The sequence below is a fragment of the Rana temporaria genome, chromosome 7 (assembly GCF_905171775.1).
Source record: "Rana temporaria chromosome 7, aRanTem1.1, whole genome shotgun sequence".
In the NCBI taxonomy this organism is placed as follows: domain Eukaryota; kingdom Metazoa; phylum Chordata; class Amphibia; order Anura; family Ranidae; genus Rana; species Rana temporaria.
Genome location: NC_053495.1, coordinates 187,707,697 through 187,728,809, shown reverse-complemented (window position 1 = coordinate 187,728,809; position 21,113 = coordinate 187,707,697). Strand labels below are relative to the sequence as shown.

Here is a 21,113-nt window from a genome sequence, read left to right as displayed (position 1 = left end):
ACATTTTGAGTGCATGGCATGGCTCAGAGATGACAACCCTGTAAATCCTGGTGCCTGTTCAGTTCCTGGTTGTGTTCAAAAATGTCTGACAGCAATGAGCGCCTGCTGCAACCTCTCACCCGGTGACTTGCTAGTGTTACAATGTATAGTCTCATCACTGGGGGAAGGGAGAGTGAGGAAATACTTCTACATGCATGCAACCTTGGCAAAGTCTGCTGATTAGAACTCAAGGTTTCCTTTTTAATGATAAAATTGAAGGACTTCAGGTACAGCCTAAATCTACTTTTGTAGATCGTGACGTGGAGAATTTATTAATGCAGAACACTGAACCGGCTCCCACACTGCAATGCAGGCACTTCTGCTAAATATTTACCAAGCAAAGTAGCAAAAAGAACAGTATGTGCTACTGGACACAGAAAAAAGCACAAGAACATTAAGCAACCATATACACAAAAAAAGAAAATACCCAATCATCCCATGGATATATATTTTTGAACATTCCCCTATGATGCCCCCGGCCAGAATACACTTACGTGTGACTTCTGAATTAGTTCTTCTTTGGTCACCTCACCCAGAGATTCTAAATGGGGACATTCACATGCCAGCGAGGTCATTTTAGAGTCCACAGCCTCTCAATCTGCAATATAAAGAGAGAATATTATTAAACATTGGACAAGACAGAAGAGTTTTTATCATACTCTGTTAAGACTGTCTGTGATGTTCCACAACTTTCACACCTCCTATCCTGTTCTTGGACAATCAACATCTGGCTTGATCCATGACATGGTGATTGTATCCCTATGCGTTCCTCTATATAACTGTGTGGTAACAACGTGTGATGACGAAACACGTAGGGAGGAGTTGGGACACACGCCAACCACACATGTGCAACTGATCGCATGCATTTTTGTTTCTCCAGCAGATGGATGTTTTTACATGTTAGAAGTGCTACATATTCTCCTACTATGATATGCCCAATACATTTTTGCTTTTAATTGCTGATCTTTTTCTTCCTTTTATTGTGGTGTGACATTTGAACAGTTTCTTGATCAACGGGTATGGGCAATGGCATAGTGGAGGCTTGGGAGACCCATTTCTCTGACGACATCTTACCCCGTTTTGATGATCAAATTGCTGGCTGGCGAGAACCGATATCCTCCTGGAGTGATCTAAGCGTCATTGACCATTATATTCCAGTGCTCATTCAGTTTCCGGTATAACCACTGAAACAGGAGGACATCCATGCGCCCTCCCAGTGAAAAGTGGTGTTTTTGCACTACATACCATGGGGTATTTTGTATGAGTTTACCTGCCATCTGCACATTTTTATAATTAATTTTTGCTATAGCACTACACTGGTTTAGAATTGTATCAAGGTGTTGGTGCTACCTATGTACATATAAATGCTGGAGTAATTTCTTTCCCGACGCTCATTAGAAACTGAAGAAGTGGCTTGGATAAGCTACAAACCATCTTCCAAATAAAAGAACAACTCCAGTTGAATGCGACTACTACTAACTGGAAAAAACGATAAAAATGTTGTCTGACAAAATGCAACAGCACTGAAAGCTGAAAACTGGCCTGGGCAGGAAGAGGGAGAACGTGCCTTTTAGGTTCAATAAGTATTTATTAGAAATTTTTTGACAGGTATAATACAGAACAGAAAACATCTGATCAGGAGCGAAACAAAGGGCAACCCGATCAGTACAGTATAACACATACACATAGCTATACCTGATAAACAAGCGTGTACAAGTGAATAATCTATAGGCACTGTGGTGGTACAGACAGGGAAATGCACTGCACACCTATGTCTGGCCGGAGCTATCCCTTGTCTGGCCGCCCCATTGAGAGCCTGCTGCGGCCAGGAACCAGGGAGGCAGGAGAAATTAAAAGAAGACAACTGGAGGCAGAAGTGCAGGGAGTAACATAACAGTGAAAGATTTACAGTTGTACCAGTGGTCTCGACTGGTGAACACGACTAACTGGTAGTGGGTAACCAATGATAAAGTGGTATGGCTAAGGTGGAGGGCCCCGATGAAGGGCAAGTAGACAGAGAAGAGAGAGGTATAGAGAGAAAGAAGGGAGGGGTGGGGGGAGGCGGCATGCTCCGCCCTTTTCCAGAGAACAGTAGTCTAAGGCATACGAGTAGGGGAGGTAGAAAGGTAGAGTATTAGGCTCGGGGTCTACAGGGGTTTCGGGGTTCCGGCTGTACCAAGCTTGGCCTTAAGTCTATCAGAGGTAGAGTAATGCCTCCAAACACTCCAAGTGAAGGAGAACTTGGCATAAACGTCAAGGGACTTGGCTTGTAGCTCTTCCATAAGCATGATGTTGTTCATTTCGCCTACCCACTCGGCTACGGATGGGGGGGGGGCGGAAGACTTCCAGTGTCTGAAAATCAGCTGTCTACCAGCGCTAAGGCAAAATTTCAGAAGGGTGTGTTTTTGAAATTTGATAGAGCCTGGGAGAATGGACAGGAGTGCTATCGAGGGAGAGGGGGCGAGGGGCTTCTCATAGAGGTCTGAGTATATTTGAAAAATTTAGTTCCAGAAGGGGCGAATTACGTCACAATCCCACCAAATATGATAGTACGTACCTGTAGCAAGTGTGCATCTCCAGCAAGAGTCGGAAGCAGATGCAAACATGACCCTGAGGGCGACCGGAACACGATACCATCTAGATATTACTTTGTAGTTCTTTTCCTGAGCATAGCTCGAGATGGAGGATTTGTGGGTGTAAAGAAAGGCTTTGCGCCATTCTGCCTCGCTAATATCTCTTCCTAGGTCCTCCGATCAAGCTGCAGTAAGCCTGGGAAGGGAGTCATGGGTATTATCTAGAATCATCTTGTAAATCAGTGAAAGAGTGTGTCGCGGGGTAGTTGAGAGTGAGCAAAGTTGCTCGAAACTCGTCAGGGGTCTGTGGACCTGTCCAGAATCATGAAGCGACCTACAGTAGGTTGCCAGGTGAATACGAGTGAGCCAAGTTAGTCAAGCGGTCGTGAAAATTGCTAAGGATCCAGAGGAAGGGTTCACAAAACGTTGTGCGGTGGGCCAGGAAGCCCTATCATAGTCGTCTATGACCTGGGTCAATCTGCTCTCCGGGAGGGCGGGGTTGTCAAACAATGGGGTTAAAGGGCCTGGGTCAGTTGAGAGAGAGTATACCTCCTTCTTCCAGTACCAGATGATCAGGGCATCTTTAGTGAGGGGAGATAGCTCTGAGAGAGAGTGGTGGGACCCAGCATGCCCCCAGAGAAGGGCCCGAACATCAACCGGTGACAGGTCTTGTTCAACCAGTGTGGATATTTTCTTTAACGGGTGAGGGAACCACTCCAGAATCCGAGAAAGCCCCGCCGACACATGATAAATCTCAAAATCTGGTAGACCCGTCCCGCCGATGGTGGTAGGAGAGCACAGGAGCTTGTGTTTCAGTCTAGGGCGGTTCCCTTTCCAGACATACTGGATAGCCATAGAGCGTAGGGTGCGAAAAAAGGCAGACGGAAGAGCTATCGGGAGTGCTTGGAAAAAGTATAAGGCTTTGGGTAAAATATCCATTTTTAGCGTCGTCCGAACCATGTCACCGGTAGATCCATGCGGTCATCCGTTAAGCGCCTAAGTTTAGCTAACAGTGGGCTATAGTTTAGTGCATAAACCTCCGACAAGGGATGGCAGTTTCCAGGTAGGAGATGGATCTTTTCTGCCACTGGAAGGAAAAGTTGGATTTAAGGGTGGTAAGGATCGACTGCGGGAGAGAGACGTTTTGGACAGATTAAGCTTATAATTACTGAGTCTACCGAACCTAGTAAGCTCCGACAGTATGGACGGGAGGCTGGTGTGGGGTTGAGTGACATAAAGGAGCAAATCGTCCGCTTTAAGGAAAGTTTACAGTGAGATGAGGGTGTTTGTATACCGCGTATGCTTGGGTTCGCTCTGAGTGCTTAAGCTAGGTGTTCTATTACCAGAGCGAAGAGGAGAGGGGACAGGGGGCAACCTTGCCTAGTACCATTCTTAAATCAATACTGTTCACTAAGATAGTGGCGGAAGGAGTGGTATACAGGGACATGATACGGGAGAGCATCTTCGGGCCTAGCCCTATTTGGGTGAGGGTAGAAAATAAGAATGGCCAGCATGACGAATCCCACTTGGTCCCCGTGTATAACGTCGGGAAGTAGCGGCGAAAGGCGGTCGGAAAGGATCTTTGCAAAAAGTTTCAGGTCGATGTTCAAAAGAGAAATCGGCCTATAGTTGGAACATTGGGAGTGGTCTTTACCGGGTTTAGGGAGGACTACTATCTGGGCTAAGAGGAGATTGGTAGAGGGGGAGCATTGACCGTCAATAGAGTTGAAAGCTTTTGCAAGGAGTGGGGCCAGCTGGGACGCAAACGTCTTATAGAAACGGGGAGTGAACCCATCGGGGCCCGGGCTCTTACCATTTTTAAGTTTCTTGATGGCCGATTGGAAATCAAGATGCGTCAAAGGTGTTTCAAGTTCTTCGGCCTTGGAAGCCGGGATTGGCGGGAGAGCGGTTTCCCCGACGTAGGACGATACGTCACTCGGGGGGTCTCTCGACTGAGGCGGGGATAAGGGGGCCTGAGGAGGGAGATTATAAAGATCTGAGTAGTACTGTCGGAACTCCTCCGCGATAGCGGAGTTAGACGACAGTTTACCCTTGTCATGTGAGGTAATAAAGGAGATGTGCCTCTTGGCCTGCCTTGGGTGAAGGGCATTCGCTAAAAGTCTACCACATTTGTTGGCCTGGGAATAGTGCGTAAAACGCCCTTTATCCCTGGCCACCAAAGATCGGTTAGAACGTGCCTTTTAGGCAAGTGGTTAACACTTCTGATACATCGGTATCCAACCAACACACACACACACAAAACAAAGCAGCGATATACTGGTAATCAACAGATCATTTCACATTCCAAATTCAAAGATCAGAGTCTATGGAAGTAGTCCTATCACTCCCCACCAACAATCTCTGCCCATACAATCGCTATACAATGTGTTAGAAAACGGCTCCTTGTGATTAGCTGTATAGATATGAACACTTGGCAGTGGAGGGCAAAGCCATTAGATGCTTTATATAGAGAAGAGGCAATTATCATAACAGGTTCTCAAACCTGCCTGGATGACTGTTCTGTGTGACACCGGCCAGCCAATGGTCATGTGCAGGAAACGTACATTACATGTGTGATCATTGCCTAATCCAGTGACTGTCATCATAAGTAGCTTTACAGTGGCCAGAAATAGTACTATTATCAGAAATGTAAAGTGGTTGTAATCCCTTACATACACAGACTGAAGTGACTGGCCTCAGGTGATACACAGAGATCAAACAAATCCACCAACACAAGTTGTATCCTTTTATCTGCAGCCCCCTCTCTTCTACGTCCGTTCAAAGTCCAGAATTTACACAGCATGAGAATGAGAGAGGAGACAGAAATCTCACTGGGTGCTTTGGATTGAGGCAGGTACACACTATAGAAGGATATGATTTGTTAATTTTTCAGTTCAGAGGTTTACAATAACTTTCGCTGCCAGGTCCGTACATCTCATACGGATCTGAGAGTGGGGGGGGGGGGTACACACACAATCTGGTGGCTGCAGCCATGGGGATTGTGTGTGTGTGTAAAACAGACAGGCAGGCTCCTACCTGTCAGGTGGATGCATTTGGGGCGCTGCTGCCCTATTGCTCACGCACACCCACCCTGGTACCAGCACCCCCGACCATGTATTCCAGCCTCCACTTGCCCATTTGCGAGCCCAGGGCAAAAATGGCGTGTGCTGGCGGGTGAAGGGGAGAAGAGCGGACACGCATTCACTTCCCTCCCCTTCTTGCTGTGACCCAAAAAGCGATGCCTAGGAAGTCATTTACAGGTCAGGCTCTCAGTGTGCCTGGCTACCATAGCCATAAGGGAATGTACTGCAATGCAATCTACATTGCATCACACTCAGCGGAGTCCAGAGAAGACATATTGGGTCTTTTAGACCATGGATGCCTCCTTAAAGAGAAACTGTCACCTAAAAATCATCACATTTAAAAAAAAAAATTAAAAAAAAAAAGTTCAAGGGGTTGAAAAGGTTTGTTTTTAATTTTCTCAATATGTTCCTTTAAGCTAGTGCATTGATGGTTCACTTAAAGCGGTGGTTCCCCTAAAAATAAAATGTTGACATCGCATTTAGCAAATAAATTACAGTTAGAATCGGCTTGTTTTATTTAAAAAATACCTCCGTACGTATCGTTTCCATTATTCGGTCCCACCGCCACTTCCGGGTACGATGCAGGCGGTGGGCGTTCCTAATTGATTGACAGGCATCCGAACGACGCATCCATCGCGTCACGAGATGCCGAAAAAAGCCGAACGTCGGTGCGCATGCGCCGTATAGAGCCGCACCGACGTTCGGCTTTTTTCGGCATCTCGTGACGCGATGGATGCGTCGTTCGGATGCCTGTCAATCAATTAGGAACGCCCACCGCCTGCATCGTACCCGGAAGTGGCGGTGGGACCGAATAATGGAAACGATACGTACGGAGGTATTTTTTAAATAAAACAAGCCGATTCTAACTGTAATTTATTTGCTAAATGCGATGTCAACATTTTATTTTTAGGGGAACCACCGCTTTAAAGCATGGGTCTTCAAACTATGGCCCTCCAGTTGTTCAGGAACTACAATTCCCATCATGCCTAGTAATGTCTGTGAATGTCAGTGTGTTACAATGCCTCATGGGATGTGTAGTTCTACAACAGCTGGAGGGCCGTAGTTTGAGGATCCCTGACTTAAAGGCTTAGTAAAGGAAAATGTTTTTTTCCCATTAAAATAACAAACATGTTATACTTACCTCCACTGTGCAGTTAGTTTTGCACAGAGTGGCCCCGGTCCACGTCTTCTGGGGTCCCTTGGCGGCTGTCTCTGGTCCTCCCCACAAGTACTGACCACAGTAATGCGAGAGCTCGCATGGTGGTGAGTAATTGCGGGTGCGCTCCTGTGATACAGCGGGGGCCATAGCCGCTCACTGTATCACTCGGCCCCGCCCTCCGGCGCGCCTCGTCATCGGATGTGATTGACGGCAGCGCCAGCCAATGGCTGCACTGCTATCAATCCGTCCAGCCTAGCCAATCAACAGCCAGGCTGTGAACCGAAGAGGATCACGGGGACGAGTGCGGGACTTTCGAGGGGTGAGGTAAGTAAAACGGGGGTTCGGGGGTGGGGGTGCGGTACCGTCGGATGTTATTTCACCTTAATGCATCAACATTTACCTTTACAACCCCTTTAACTATTCCTTCGATTTCCCTTCTAAAAATTTTTTTTTTTTTCTTTGTCTGAATTTCTCACTTCCTGTTCCTCCTCAGTAAGCTGTGCTGGCTGACTAACCCCCAGCCAGAACGGCTCGGATGATGGGGACAAGCTTACTGAGGAGAAACAGGAAGTGAGAAATTCAGACAAAGAAAAAAAAACATTTGGAAGGGAAACTAGCTTAAAGGAACCCATTTACAAAATAAAACAACAAACCTTTTGGGTAGTTTATTGCATTTTGTTTGCCCCTGTTTTTTTTACTGAAAGTTTGCGTTTCCTAGACCTTTTCGCTAGGCCCCATGCACACTGGACGTTAAAATAAAGCTATAAAAAACACCAGTAGTTTTGCAGTGAATTTAACGTTTTTTGCAATAGCACTTTTTTTTGCGTTTTTTTTTTTCAATGGTTTAAAAATGTAAAATGCTGGCAAGCCGTGTGTGAGTGTTTATCAGCATTTTTTGACGTTAGAGCATTTTTACAGTGGAGAAAACTTGTCTCAGAATCCACTGTCTCCCCCCCCCCCCTTCTTATGCAGCTGAGAACAGAGGGAATGTGATCGCTTATAAAAAAAATTAAAGAAAAGAAAAAAAATGTCGAAAAAACAAAGAAAGAAAGAAAGAAAAAAAAAAAAAAAAAAAAAAAAAAAAAAAAAAGGTACCGTATTTATTGGCGTATACCGCGCACTTTTTTGCCCTGAAAATCAGGGCAAAATCGTGGGTGCGTGGTATACGCCGATACCCGCGCCGAGTTTGAATACTGCGCTGACATATACCGAGCGCAGTACACTTGTGTATTATCGGGTCCTCTCGCGCTGATGTCCTGGACGTACAGGACATCAGCGCGAGAGTTGCCGAGCCTGCCCGACGATACACGAGTGTACTGCGCTCTGTATATGTCGGCGCAGTATTCAAACTCGGCGCGGGAAACGAGCGGGGAGGACGCCGCAGAAGGACGCCGGACCCGACGAAGAGGACACCCGAAGCCGCAGACGGACGCCGGACCCGACGAGGCTGCCGATGGACGCCGCGCAAGACACCAAAACTGTAAGTACAAAAAAACTATTTTCCACAGGAATTCGGGGCAACTTTAGGGGTGCGCGCTATACCCCGATAAATACAGTATAATTTTTTTTCATATCTATATACAGATGTGTTGCCTTTCTTTTGTTTACATTTATACTTTAAATAAAAATAAAATTGACATTTTGTGATCTCCCTGTAAGAGCCCTTTCACACTGGAAACGCCTATAGCGGAGCGTTAAAATAGCGGTAAAACACATCGTTTTTACCGTGTTTTTACAGTGTTTTCAATTTATTTCAATGGAGGGGGCGTTTTTGGAGAATTTTATGAGCGTTTTAATAGCGCAATTTTTACCGCAAAAACGCACCAGTGTGAAAGGGCTCTAAGGCAGAGCCTCAAACCTCCAGCTGTGCTTTGTTGGTGAGGAGCCCAAGCCTACCTGTCATTTTAAGGGTCAAAAACAAAAAAGAATTCAGCGACACATTAAACAAACCTTACAGAAGTAGGCACAGACCAAAAGACAAAGTCCAAAAGAGGATTTCCCGGCGTGAAGCAAAATGATTAAAAGAAAATACACATTTAATTAAAACCTGAGCCCCGAGAGTCCTGTCCTAGAACCAGCTACAAGGGGATTGGTTGCCAAGAATTAAAGTGTATTTTTCATGTTAAACAGCCCAAAGCCTCTCATTAAGAACGTGAGCAGTCAATGAATTCCAGTCTAATGACAGAGACAAGACGCGGAGAAATACTCCAGAAAAGAAAAATGTAGCAAAGTAAAGGTGAATGGATAAGCCGCCATTCTCACCTTGTATGTCTACACCTGACTATGTTCAACATGGACAATCCCATTACTTTTATCGGCCTGTTCACATTTGTATTCTCCCTCAAACTACCACCATTTTTTTTTTACTGCAACACAGCGGCAGCTCTGCACAGGATCCTGCATTTCCACCTGCAGGGGGCATGCGTGTGCCACTGTTGGGCTGCTTCTGCTGTGATTATTCACAGCAGAAGCCGATCTGCAGGTGCCAGGCACTCGATGTCCTCCGGCACCCGCCAATCATCGGTAAACCACACAGAACGTGGATCTGTCTACGTAAACAAGGCAGATCTCCGTTCTGACAGGAGGGAATGGATGGATTCTGTGTTCCTGCAAAGCAGGGACTAGAATCCATCTCTTCCTCTAGTACAGGAGTGTTAAACCCAATTTTATCGTGGGCTGCATCAGCATTATGATTGTTCTCAAAAGGGCCGGTTGTATCTATAAGGCGCATCCCCTCCCCTTACATTAGATGTCAAGAGCCACCTCACCATCAGAAGTTGAGTCCTCCACTCTCCCTTACAAACACAGTGCACCCCCCTTTCCTTATGCTGGGAAGAAGCTGGATGAATTGCTTGAAAGCAGAAAGTAGGGATGCGAGGGCCACATAAAATGGCCTGAAGGGCCTTGTGTTTGACACCTGTACTCTAGTAAAAGCAGGACAGAGTACACAAACACTGGCTAGGCACACAGTTAACACTTTTTTGGCCCTTATGTTTAACCACTTCCCAGCCAGTGTCATTAGAACAGTGACAGTGCATATTTTTTAGCACTGATCTCTGTATTAGTGTCACTGGTTCCCGCAAAATGTCAGTTAGTGTCCAATTGACCGCCGCAATATGGCAGTCTGCTCACGCCATTACTAGTAAAAAAAAAGTAAACAAATAAAAATTTCATAAATGTATCCCATAGTTTGTAAGCAATATAACGTTCATGGAAACCAGGGTTTGACAAATTTGCTTGGAATCTAGGAGCCAGCTAAAAAAGTTAGGAGCCAGAAACAAACACATATGTAAGTATGTGTGAGCCCGGATTTTGTCGAGCCCTGATGTAAACCAAATCAATATACGCCTTTTGGGATTTTTTTTTACCAAAAATATGTAGCAGAAAAAATCACTAGGAATATGTTCTGCTCGGGTGTAAATGCACGCTCGTGTCTATTGGACTATTGGGAGGAGGGGATTCACTTAGAACCTGTCCTAATCAATGCGCCTTTAAACTTTCTAGCACATTTTCTTCTTCAGTTAGTCAATTTCCACAGCTTGTCCCTCCTTGTACATTATAGACTGAGCGCGCCGGGCCCTGAATGGAAATACGCCGGAAAGTGCCGGTTCCGCACGCGGGAATGACGTCACCGCCGCTCCGACCAATCACAGCAGCGGAGCGGTGATACCCAAAAGTAACCTCCAGGAGAGATGGCTGCGGCTGGAGGGGAAGACGAGGATGGCTTCGATCTAAGGTAACTAGTACACAATAATGAGCTAGTATGCTAGTCATACTAGCTCATTATGCCTTTGTCTTGCAGGTTTTTATTTTATTTTTTTACAACCGCTTTAATCACCACTGGGTTTTTTATTTTTTGCTAAATAAACGGAAAAAAAAAGTTTTCATAGTAATAATAATAAAATTTTGCAAACAGGTAATTTTTCTTCTTCACCAATATGATCCACTGATGGGCACCGACACTGATGGGAAGCACAGATTGGCAGCACTGGTGGGCACATATAATCAGGACACTAATAATCAGTGCCTTGATTATCAGTGTAGATGTCCCTTTTAGGAATGACGCCATTTGTTTACCTCCTTGATCAGCTGTGAAAGGACACAGATGATCACATGGTAAAGAGCTGCTGATTGGCTCTTTACCTCAATCTGTGATTAGCAGTGTCCCAGCAGCAGGCGCGATCATGGGACGCCGTCAGATCACGGCCTCCCAGAACTAGACGACCGCATTGTAGCCGTCATTCAGGTTAAAATACTTGTGAAGCCCTGCACAGCCGTGCCATTCATTCACAGGGATCTGTGAATGAATAAACTACAATTCCTGTCTGCCACTACGGCAGACAGACTTGTAGTTGCCATTGGAACACGAGTGCTGTAATCAGCACACCACAGAGGCCATTGACACTTACTTCAGCTATTTAACTAAAAGCCTGTATGGAGGTACGGGCAGAGAACTGAGGAAGAGTGTGCCCTGACATTAAACCCACAATCCACGGATGGCGGGTGCAATGCTTTGCAAGCTCCTGTGGGAAAAAATAACTGGCTCACTTCACCATGGCAAAGCAAGCCAGAAGTGGGAGAAAGGAACCTGTCAAAACCAGTTACCCCCTCCCCTCCAAAAGGTACCAAATGTGGCAGCAGACAGGGGAGGGGGTGGCAGACAAGCGGAGCTTCCCCTTTTCAGGCGGAGGCCCGCTTTAAGTATATGTTGATAGGAAAGGCACATGTTCACAATATTGGAAAGAATACACAGACATATAGCTAGATTCAGAAAGAGTTAGGCCGGCTTATCAGTAGATAAGCCGACCTAACTCAGAATCTACGCCGACTTATGTTTAAGCGTATGCTCAAACAGAGATACGCTTAAACATATCTAAGACACGACTGCTTGCGCCGTCCTATCTTAGATTGCAATATTTCGGATGGCCGCTAGGTGGCGCTTCCATTGCGGTCGGCGTAGATTATGCAAATTAGTAGATACGCCGATTCACAAACGTACGCCCGGCCGACGCAGTACTTTTACACCGTTTATGTAAGAGATAGGCCGCGTAAAGTTAGAGCTAGGCCATATTGGAATAGTAATGTCAAGTATGGCCGCCGTTCCCGCGTCGAAATTCGCATTTTTTACGTCGTTTGCCTAAGTCGTCCATGAATCGGGATTTACGTTGTTTACGTCCACGTCAAAATCAATAGGCCCGTGCGGCGTACTTAGCCGCAATGCACACTGGGAAATGTAGGCGCCCGGCGCATGCGCAGAAACAACAAAACGTAAAAAACGTGAGGTCAAGCCTCATTAACATAAAACACGCCCCCCTTCCACACATTTGAATTAGGCGCCCTTACGCCCGCCCGCTTTAGGCTACGCCGCCGTATATTAGCAGGCAAGTACATTGAGAATCATGTACTTGCCTAGCTAACTTACGGCGGCGTAGCCTAAACACGCTAAGCTACGCTGCCGCAAGTTTAGGCTCTCCTACCTGAATCTACCTAATAGTATGTCTGTGTTTTTCTTTCCAATGTTATTAAAGTGAACATGTGCTTTTCCCATCAACATATACTTAAAAGAGGAGCTCCACCTGAAAGGGAAGATCCGCTTCTTATTTAATTGCCTAAAGCTGATTTCTTCATAAATGATGAAATGTGTTCAACACCATCCAAAAGTAAATCTAAGGGGGAAAAAAACAATATAAATGTAAGTTATTACTATAAAAAATGCAGGCGATTAAGGAGCAAATAACACTATGCCAATGACGTGTGTGAGATCCAGAAAGATTGAGTGGACTGCTTGGAAGCCGCTGACCACAGGAAGGCCCGGACTCCCCCGTCAGCACGTAGCTGGCAGAAGACCAATAGGTCATCAATAATGTACAGGGATACACAGGCCAATCCGCACTGTGATCTCTACATTGTCTGCAAACCCCCAAAAATATTAAATTACTGGATTGTCACAAAGTCCGGGCCTCTTGGCAACACAGTATATTATTATATAGGAGGATAATCTGCAACAAATTAACAATTATTCCAAAGTACATCAAACCTCCTCCAATACACCATGAAATTGTACTATTTTGGTCAAGTACTCACCAATTCTGAGTACAGTTACCGTGCGGTGCGATTTGTGCCCATACATAATGAATGGGCTCAAATTACACTACAAAAAAAAAAAAATCGCATGCTATTTGAACAGAAATGTAGTGCGAATCCTATCCAAATCGCATGCGGTTTTCAGCACCGCTCCCATGTGAACCCAGGATTGTCACATTGATTTCAGCCTGGGTTCACACACGAGCAGTGCAGGAATAGCACTGCATTCATGTTCAAATTGCATGCGATTCTTTGCAGCGTGATTTGAATCCATTCATTTTGTATGGGCATCAGACATCGCATGCGATTCGCACCGCATTGCTGTGCAGATCACATAAATAATGTCTGTGTGATGCGAATTCATCCATAAAAACTGTATGGCTGAATTTGTATCGCATTTAGACCAAACCCGTGCAGGAACCTTTTTTTGGCCGCACCAGAATCGGATCGCATGGGTGTTCACACTGTGATCTGCGAACCAATCTGGGGGTGTCATTAACTTTGTATTGACACGCCCAGCGGCTTGCATAGGGCGGCGTGAACCGCCGGCGACTTAGGTGCGATGTGGGAACCCACGCTAAATTTGCAGTGTTTCCGCATCGCACCAGTGTGAACCGAGCCTTGGATCATTTTTAATAGTACTTGTGAAAATATTCAATGCCGGCATTGGGTGTGCGGCGATCTTTCCCCGGAAGTGGGAGCCGATATCTGGATTCGATAGGTATCCGGGTAAACGGCTAGTTCCATTTATGGGTGGAACTCCACTTTAAACTGTGCTTTTTTTATATCTGCCTGAAGTTCAGCTTTATCCACCCTCAGCCCCGGACCATATTGCTGGTCAAAGACCAGGCACTTTTGTGATTCGGCACTGCTTCGCTTTAACTGACAATTGCGCGGTCGTACGACGTGGCTCCCAAACAAAATTGGTGTCCTTTTTTTCCCACAAATAGTTACATAGTTACATAGTTAGTTAGTTAGTCAGGTTGAAAAAAGACACAAGTCCATCCAGTTCAACCACAAAAAAATAAACAAACAAAATAAAAAAACAATAAAAAAAACACAATACAATCCCATACACCCAACTCCATACCCACAGTTGATCCAGAGGAAGGCAAAAAAAAACAGCAGAGCATGATCCAATTTGCTACAGCGGAAAAAATTCCTTCCTGATCCCCCGAGAGGCAATCGGATTTACCCCGGATCAACTTTACCTACAAATCTTAGTACTCAGTTATTTTATGTACATTTAGGAAAGAATCCAGGCCTTTAGAGCTTTCTTTTGGTGGTATTTGATCACCTTTGCGGTTTTTAGTTTTTGCGCTATAAGCAAAAATAGAGCGACAATTTTGAAAAAAATTCAATATTTTTTACTTTTTCCTATAATAAATATCCCCAAAAAATATATATATAAAAAAAAAAAATTTCCTCAGTTTAGGCCGATACGTATTCTACATATTTTTCATAAAAAAAAAAAAAAAAAAAAAAATCGCAATAAGCGTTTATTGATTGGTTTGCGCAAAAGTTATAGCGTTTACAAAATAGGGGATAGTTTTATGGCATTTTTATTAATATTTTTTTTTTTACTAGTAATGGCGGCGATCAGCGATTTTTAATCGGTACTGCGACATTATGGTGGACACTTCGGACACATTTTTGGGACCATTGGCATTTTTATAGCGATCAGTGCTATGAAAATGCATTGATTACTATAAAAATGCCACTGCCAGGGAAGGGGTTAACACTAGGGGGCGGGGAAGGGGTTAAGTACGTTCCCTGGGTGTGTTCTAACTGTAGGGGGGGGTGGACTGACTAGGGGAAAATGACTGATCGCTGTTCATACATTGTATGAACAGACAATCAGACATTTCTCCCCCTGACAGGACCGGGAGCTGTGTGTTTACACACACAGCTCCCGGTTCTCGCTCTGTAACGAGCGATCGCGGGTGCCCGGCGGTGATCGCATCCCTCGGGCACACCCGTCGGTGTCAGGCGCGTGCGGCGCCCCTATTGGCTGCTCGGCGAGATGACGTAATACTACGTGATCTCACCCAGCAGAGCCGACCTGCCGCCGTAGAACTGCGGCGGCTGGTCGGCAAGCGGTTAAAGCAAACATTTTATTGCAGCTTACCAATTCTTAGATGTGATGGCTGCGTTCATTAATGGTTTAGGCTTTATTTCTTAAATTTCTGGTGATCCAGTCAGTAAGTCTATTTTTCAAAAGAACAAGCTCTTAAGCAGAATGTATCAGTTACAGAGATAAGACAAACCATTTACTACTGGCAAGGGTGATCACAATGATCAGCTTAAAACCTTTGACCTGGTTCACACTGGTGCGTTTTGACATGTCAAATTGGCGGGCATTTGCCAGCAGTGGCACCGTCCTAATCGGTGCGACGCTGCATCTGTGACACTGCACAATTTCAAAAAGTAGTTTCTGTACTACTTTTTGCGATTTCGGCGCGCGATTTACATTGACATCTGTGCAGAAACCCACAAAGATGTCTCTGTATTCGTGGCCGAAATCGGGACTGCCAGATTGTGCGAGTTCACCTGAACTCACACGGCTTCATTCCCGCAGCCCAGTTTGAACCTCGGCTTTATCCCAAAAGCAAACAAACTAACTGTTGCTGTAACTGATTATATAAAATTATATGTTAGTTGGAGTTTCTCTTCAATCTGTTAGTGTATTCAAAAGTGCTTGTACATCCAACACTCCCCTCCTTACAGACTGACAATGCTGCTCTCCAAAAGTTCCCCCTGTGCTCCTTCATCCAGAGTGAGGGGGGGGGGGGACTCTAATACAGGTGGTGTGTTACTGGCCAGATCACCAGGTAAAAACAGAGGAAAGCCTAAAAAGAGAAAACTAAGGCAGCCACCTCATCTAATGATTGGGAAGCTGCAATATATTACATTTTTGGTTTTGGGTTGAATACCGCTTTAAATCTGTACGCATATAACAAAACTATTGAGTTTTGGGGGTTATCTGTGGCGTTTGAGAGGATATTAACAAATTAACCTCTTAAGGGCCAGGCCTTTTTTTGACATTTGTTATTTAAATATTAGTATTTTTTTGCTAGTAAATTAGTTACAACCCCCAAATATATTTTTTTAGCAAAGACCATAGAGAATAAAATGGCAGTGATTTCAATATTTTACGTCACCCTTTATTTGCGCAGCGATGTTTCAAAAACAAACAAACAAAAAAAAAAAAAAACATGGTAAAGTTAGCCCAAATTTTTTGTATAATGTGAAAAATTATGTTATGCCGAGTAAAGAGATACCCAACATGTCACGCTTCAAAATTGCGCACGCTCGTGGAATGTCGACAAACTACGGTGCTTAAAATGTCCATAGGCAACGTTTTAAAAATGTTTACCCGTTTACAGTTACAGAGGAGATCTAGTGCTAGAAATATTGCTCTCACCAACCTCACGTGTGGTTTGAACACTGTTTACATATGTGTTCACTTCTGGGCGCAAGCTCAGAGGGACGGGCGCTAAAAAGTAAAAATAAAAAAAATCCTTTTTTCTTTTCTCTATTTTTAAACTGTCCCGTTACATTTTTATTTTTATCACCTTTATTTCTATTACAAGGAATGTAAACATCCCTTATAATAGAAATAAGCATAACGGGACCTCTTTATTGCAAGATCTAGGGTCAAAGAAGACCTTAGATCTCACATTAAGGCAGGGCTCGACAAATCCCGGTCGACATGGCCACTAGAAATAGGGTTCTGGCGACTTGGCTTGTTGTGAGCTGGCGCCATCTGGTGGTGAGCCGTTGGTATTACAAGTTATTACCACCAGATGTGTAAGCTGGAGCCATCTGGTGGTGGCCGTTGGTATTACAAGTTAAGCATTACAAGTTAAACAGCAATTCTAATGTAATTTTTCACTATTTTCACTGCCATCTTCTTCCCTCTAATTAGAACCCCCAAACATTATATATATATTTTTTATCCTAACACCCTAGAGAATAAAATGGCGATTGTTGCAATACTTTCTGTCACGCCGTATTTGCGCAGCGGTCTTACAAGCGCACTTTTTTGGGAAAAAAATTACACTTTTTTTTATTAAAAAATAAGACAACAGTAAAGTTATCCCCGTTTTTTGTAATATTATGAAAGATAATGTTACGCCGAGTAAATTGATACCCAACATGTCACGCTTCAAAATTACGTCCGCTCGTGGAATGGCGACAAACTTTTACCCTTTAAAATCTCCATAGGCTAGAATTATTGCTCTCGCTCTACCAATCGCGGCGATACCTCACATGTGTGGTTTGAACACCGTTTACATATGCGGGCGCTGCTCACGTATGTGTTCGCTTCTGCGCGCAAGCTCGTCGGGACGGGGCGCGTTTTCTGGCTCCTAACTTTTTTAGCTGGCTCCTAGATTCCAAGCAAATTTGTCAACCCCTGCATTAAGGCCGGGTTCACATCATTGCAGGTTGCCCGCATCCAATATGCAATAGCAGGAGATTGTGATTGGATCTCTCTGAAGCAGGTCCGGTGTGTTTTGCATCTTTTGGTCCGAATTCAGCCCAAAATTCGGACCTGAAACCGGTAAACGGGAACGCAATGGACTCCTGCTGTGAGCTGGATGCGGAGATGGTGTAAACTAGGGGTGCCCAACCCTTTTGAAGAGCGAGGGCCATATAAGCAACTTGGTAACCAGTCGTGGGCCAAAATGAGCGGAGCGGGCGGATGACAGGTCACGGCTACTCTATAGGCCCTCCGATCCGCCCATATGGAAGGGGACGAATTTCCTTCTGTTTGGATTGGAGGTAGTCGGGCGTAAACGGACATCTATCATCCGCTATTGAGGGTCCCATTTGGTCGGGCTGATCGTGTGAAAAGGGCCCAAGACTGCTTTCACACTGATGTGCTATGGTTTACCCACACCGCAGGTGCAGCATAGTGCACCTGTGTCTATCCTATGGGTTAGCTGAACTTTGCCATAGACTCCACTTGTGGCAAAAGCCGGTGCTGTAGAGGACGCATCGGCTTATGGGGCTCTGCTCTGCAGCTGCGTTCTTCCTCTACCACCGTCCACCAGCTTCATTCACAACACTGATGCTGTGGTATGGCGGGTCGGCAACCTGCGATCTGGGCTTGCCAACCCTCCATTCCAGAGCAGGAGGTCGCGGGCCACATCAGAGGGCTCCGCGGGCCACATGTGGCCCCCCGGGCCACTGGTTGGCCACCCCTGGTGTAAACCCAGCTTTACACTTACAAGCAAAAAAAAATAAAAAATTTTACATTTCCAAAAAAAAACCTTTAGGCCGTCCGGCAGAAGTGACGTCAGACATCGCTCCTGTTCTCCAAGGCCATAGAGTTGAGTGGGGGCCATCTTGCCCTCACTCGACTTCCTGCCCATCACTCCAGGGGATCAGATCATTTGCCCCTTTACTGACGGCTCCGGTAAGCGAGGAAATGACTGGGAAACAAAAGTGATCCCGTGCCGTGGTAAATCCGCAGCCAGGACCACTTTTATTGGACGCCAAATCAGCCACTGTATTAAAAAATACCAGGGTTATGGCAGCTAGCTGCTGCTATAACAACGGTATAAAATGTTAAAGTAAGGCTCAATGCACACAGAAGCTGATAAACTGCAGTTTATTGGCGTTTATTTTAAAAAGCCCATAAACTGAACTCTATGTTAGCCTATGTGCCTGTTTTTTACTGTTAATGAGCTTTGGAGTTTATTGGCTTTTTTCTGAACGCCTAAAATTTGCATTCAAAGTGCGGTTTTTCGGCGGGAAAAAAAAAATGCTAAAAACCGAAAAACGCCGAAAAACACTGGCGCCAGCGTTTTTTAGCGTTTTCTTAACAATTGAAAAAATAAAACCGCTACACTGAAAAACGCTAATAAATACTATTGCAAAAACGCTAAAAAACGTTGAAAGGCTCCCTGCAAAGCAACTGGCGTTTTTTTATAGCTTTTTTTAGCTTCTGTGTGCATGGAGCCTTATGATGTACAGTGAGGAAAATAAGTATTTGAACACCCTGCTATTTTGCAAGTTCTCCCACTTGGAAATCATGGAGGGGTCTGAAATTGTCATCGTAGGTGCATGTCCACTGTGAGAGACATAATCAAAAAAAAAAATTTCCAGAAATCACAATTTATGATTTTTTAACTATTTATTTGTATGATACAGCTGCAAATAAGTATTTGAACACCTGTCTATCAGCTAGAATTCTGACCCTCAAAGACCTGTAAGGCCCTTTTCACACTACAAAATAAATCCGTTTTAATAATCCGTTTTAAAATCCGTCAGATAATGTTAAAAAACGGAAGTTATACGTCCTTTATAAAATATCATTAAAGTCTATGGGATTTTTTTATGTTCCGTAAAGATCCGTAATAGTCCGTTATAACATACGGACGTTAGTTATAACGGAATATGTGACGGGTCTTGCACTATTTTTTGTCAATTTTTTGTCCGTTGCAAGTAACGGATATATTAACGTCCTTTATATTTTAACATTGAAGTCTATGGCACACGGACGTTAGTAAATGTCTCCGTAAATGTCCGTTATGTTAACAGACGTTAATTTTACTGAGCATGGATATTCAGGGGAACCCCGCCGTCAATTTAAAACAAAAGTGACGTGCGGTTCCCGGTAAATATCCATAACCAGACCCTTCAGGTCTGGTATGGATATTCAGGGGAACCCCGCCGTCAATTTAAAACAAAAATGACGTGCGGTTCCCGGTAAATATCCATAACCAGACCCTTCAGGTCTGGTATGGATATTCAGGGGAACCCCGCCGTCAATTTAAAACAAAAATGACGTGCGGTTCCCCCTAAATATCCATTACCAGACCCATTATCCGAGCACGTTGACCTGGCCGGCAGCAGAAAAGAGGGGGGGACAGAGTGCGGCCCCCCCTCTCTCCTGAACCGCACCAGGCCACATGCCCTCAACATGGGGAGGATGTCCCCATGTTGATGGGGACAAGGGTCTCATCCCCACAACCCTTGCCCGGTGGTTGTGGGGGTCTGCGGGCGGGAGGTTTATCAGAATCTGGAAGACCCCTTTAACAAAGGGGACCCCCAGATCCTGACCCCCCCCCCTGTGTGAAATGGTAATGGGGTACACTGTACCTCTACCATTTCACGAAGGAAGTAAAAAGTATTGTAAAAAAAACACACTGACACAAAAGAATAAAGTCCTTTATTAAAAAAAAAAAAAAACTCCAGCGCTGAAAAATCCACTCGTTCCCGGCTTCCTGCGTTGTCCTGATCCAGCGACGGGTGCGGGTGATCTCCCGCGATGAGAAGATCCAGCGTCGGGTGATCTCCGCTCCGGCGATGTGAAGATCCATCCATCCGGCGCAGCAGCATCCCGGACCTCCTCTCACCGCTGGGCACAGCCCAGCGAATGAGCGGCTGCAGCTGTGACATTTCTTATATAGAGGAGGCAGAGTCACCCGTCACGTGACCCCGCCCCCTCTGACGTACCTCTGCTACGTCACTGGGTAAGCCCGAGAAGAGGAAAGGTCTTTCCTCTTCTTGGTCTTCCCCAGTGACGTAGCAGAGGGTACGTCAGAGGGGGCGGGGTCACGTGACGGGTGACTCTGCCTCCTCTATATAAGAAATGTCACAGCTGCCTCCGCTCATTCGCTGGGCTGTGCCCAGCGGTGAGAGGAGGTCCGGGATGCTGCTGCGCCGGATGGATGGATCTTCACATCGCCGGAGCGGAGATCACCCGACGCTGGATCTTCTCATCGCGGGAGATCACCCGCACCCGTCGCTGGATCAGGACAACGCAGGAAGCCGGGAACGAGTGGATTTTTCAGCGCTGGAGTTTTTTTTTTTTTTTAATAAAGGACTTTATTCTTTTGTGTCAGTGTGTTTTTTTTACAATACTTTTTACTTCCTTCGTGAAATGGTAGAGGTACAGTGTACCCCATTACCATTTCACACAGGGGGGGGGGGTCAGGATCTGGGGGTCCCCTTTGTTAAAGGGGTCTTCCAGATTCTGATAAACCTCCCGCCCGCAGACCCCCACAACCACCGGGCAAGGGTTGTGGGGATGAGACCCTTGTCCCCATCAACATGGGGACATCCTCCCCATGTTGAGGGCATGTGGCCTGGTGCGGTTCAGGAGAGAGGGGGGGCCGCACTCTGTCCCCCCCTCTTTTCTGCGGCCGGCCAGGTCAACGTGCT

General features: G+C 45.4%; 1 protein-coding gene across 1 annotated transcript in view; it reads right to left on the bottom strand.

Moving 5' to 3' along the window:
* USP33 (ubiquitin specific peptidase 33) overlaps positions 1-21,113 on the bottom strand; it is a 116,342-nt gene that overhangs the window by 79,028 nt on the left and 16,201 nt on the right. Inside the window, exon 2 of the mRNA XM_040360660.1 lies at positions 534-637. Coding sequence (XP_040216594.1) covers positions 534-614 — 81 coding nt within the window. The 5' untranslated portion in view covers positions 615-637. The remainder of the gene's footprint in view (positions 1-533; positions 638-21,113) is intronic.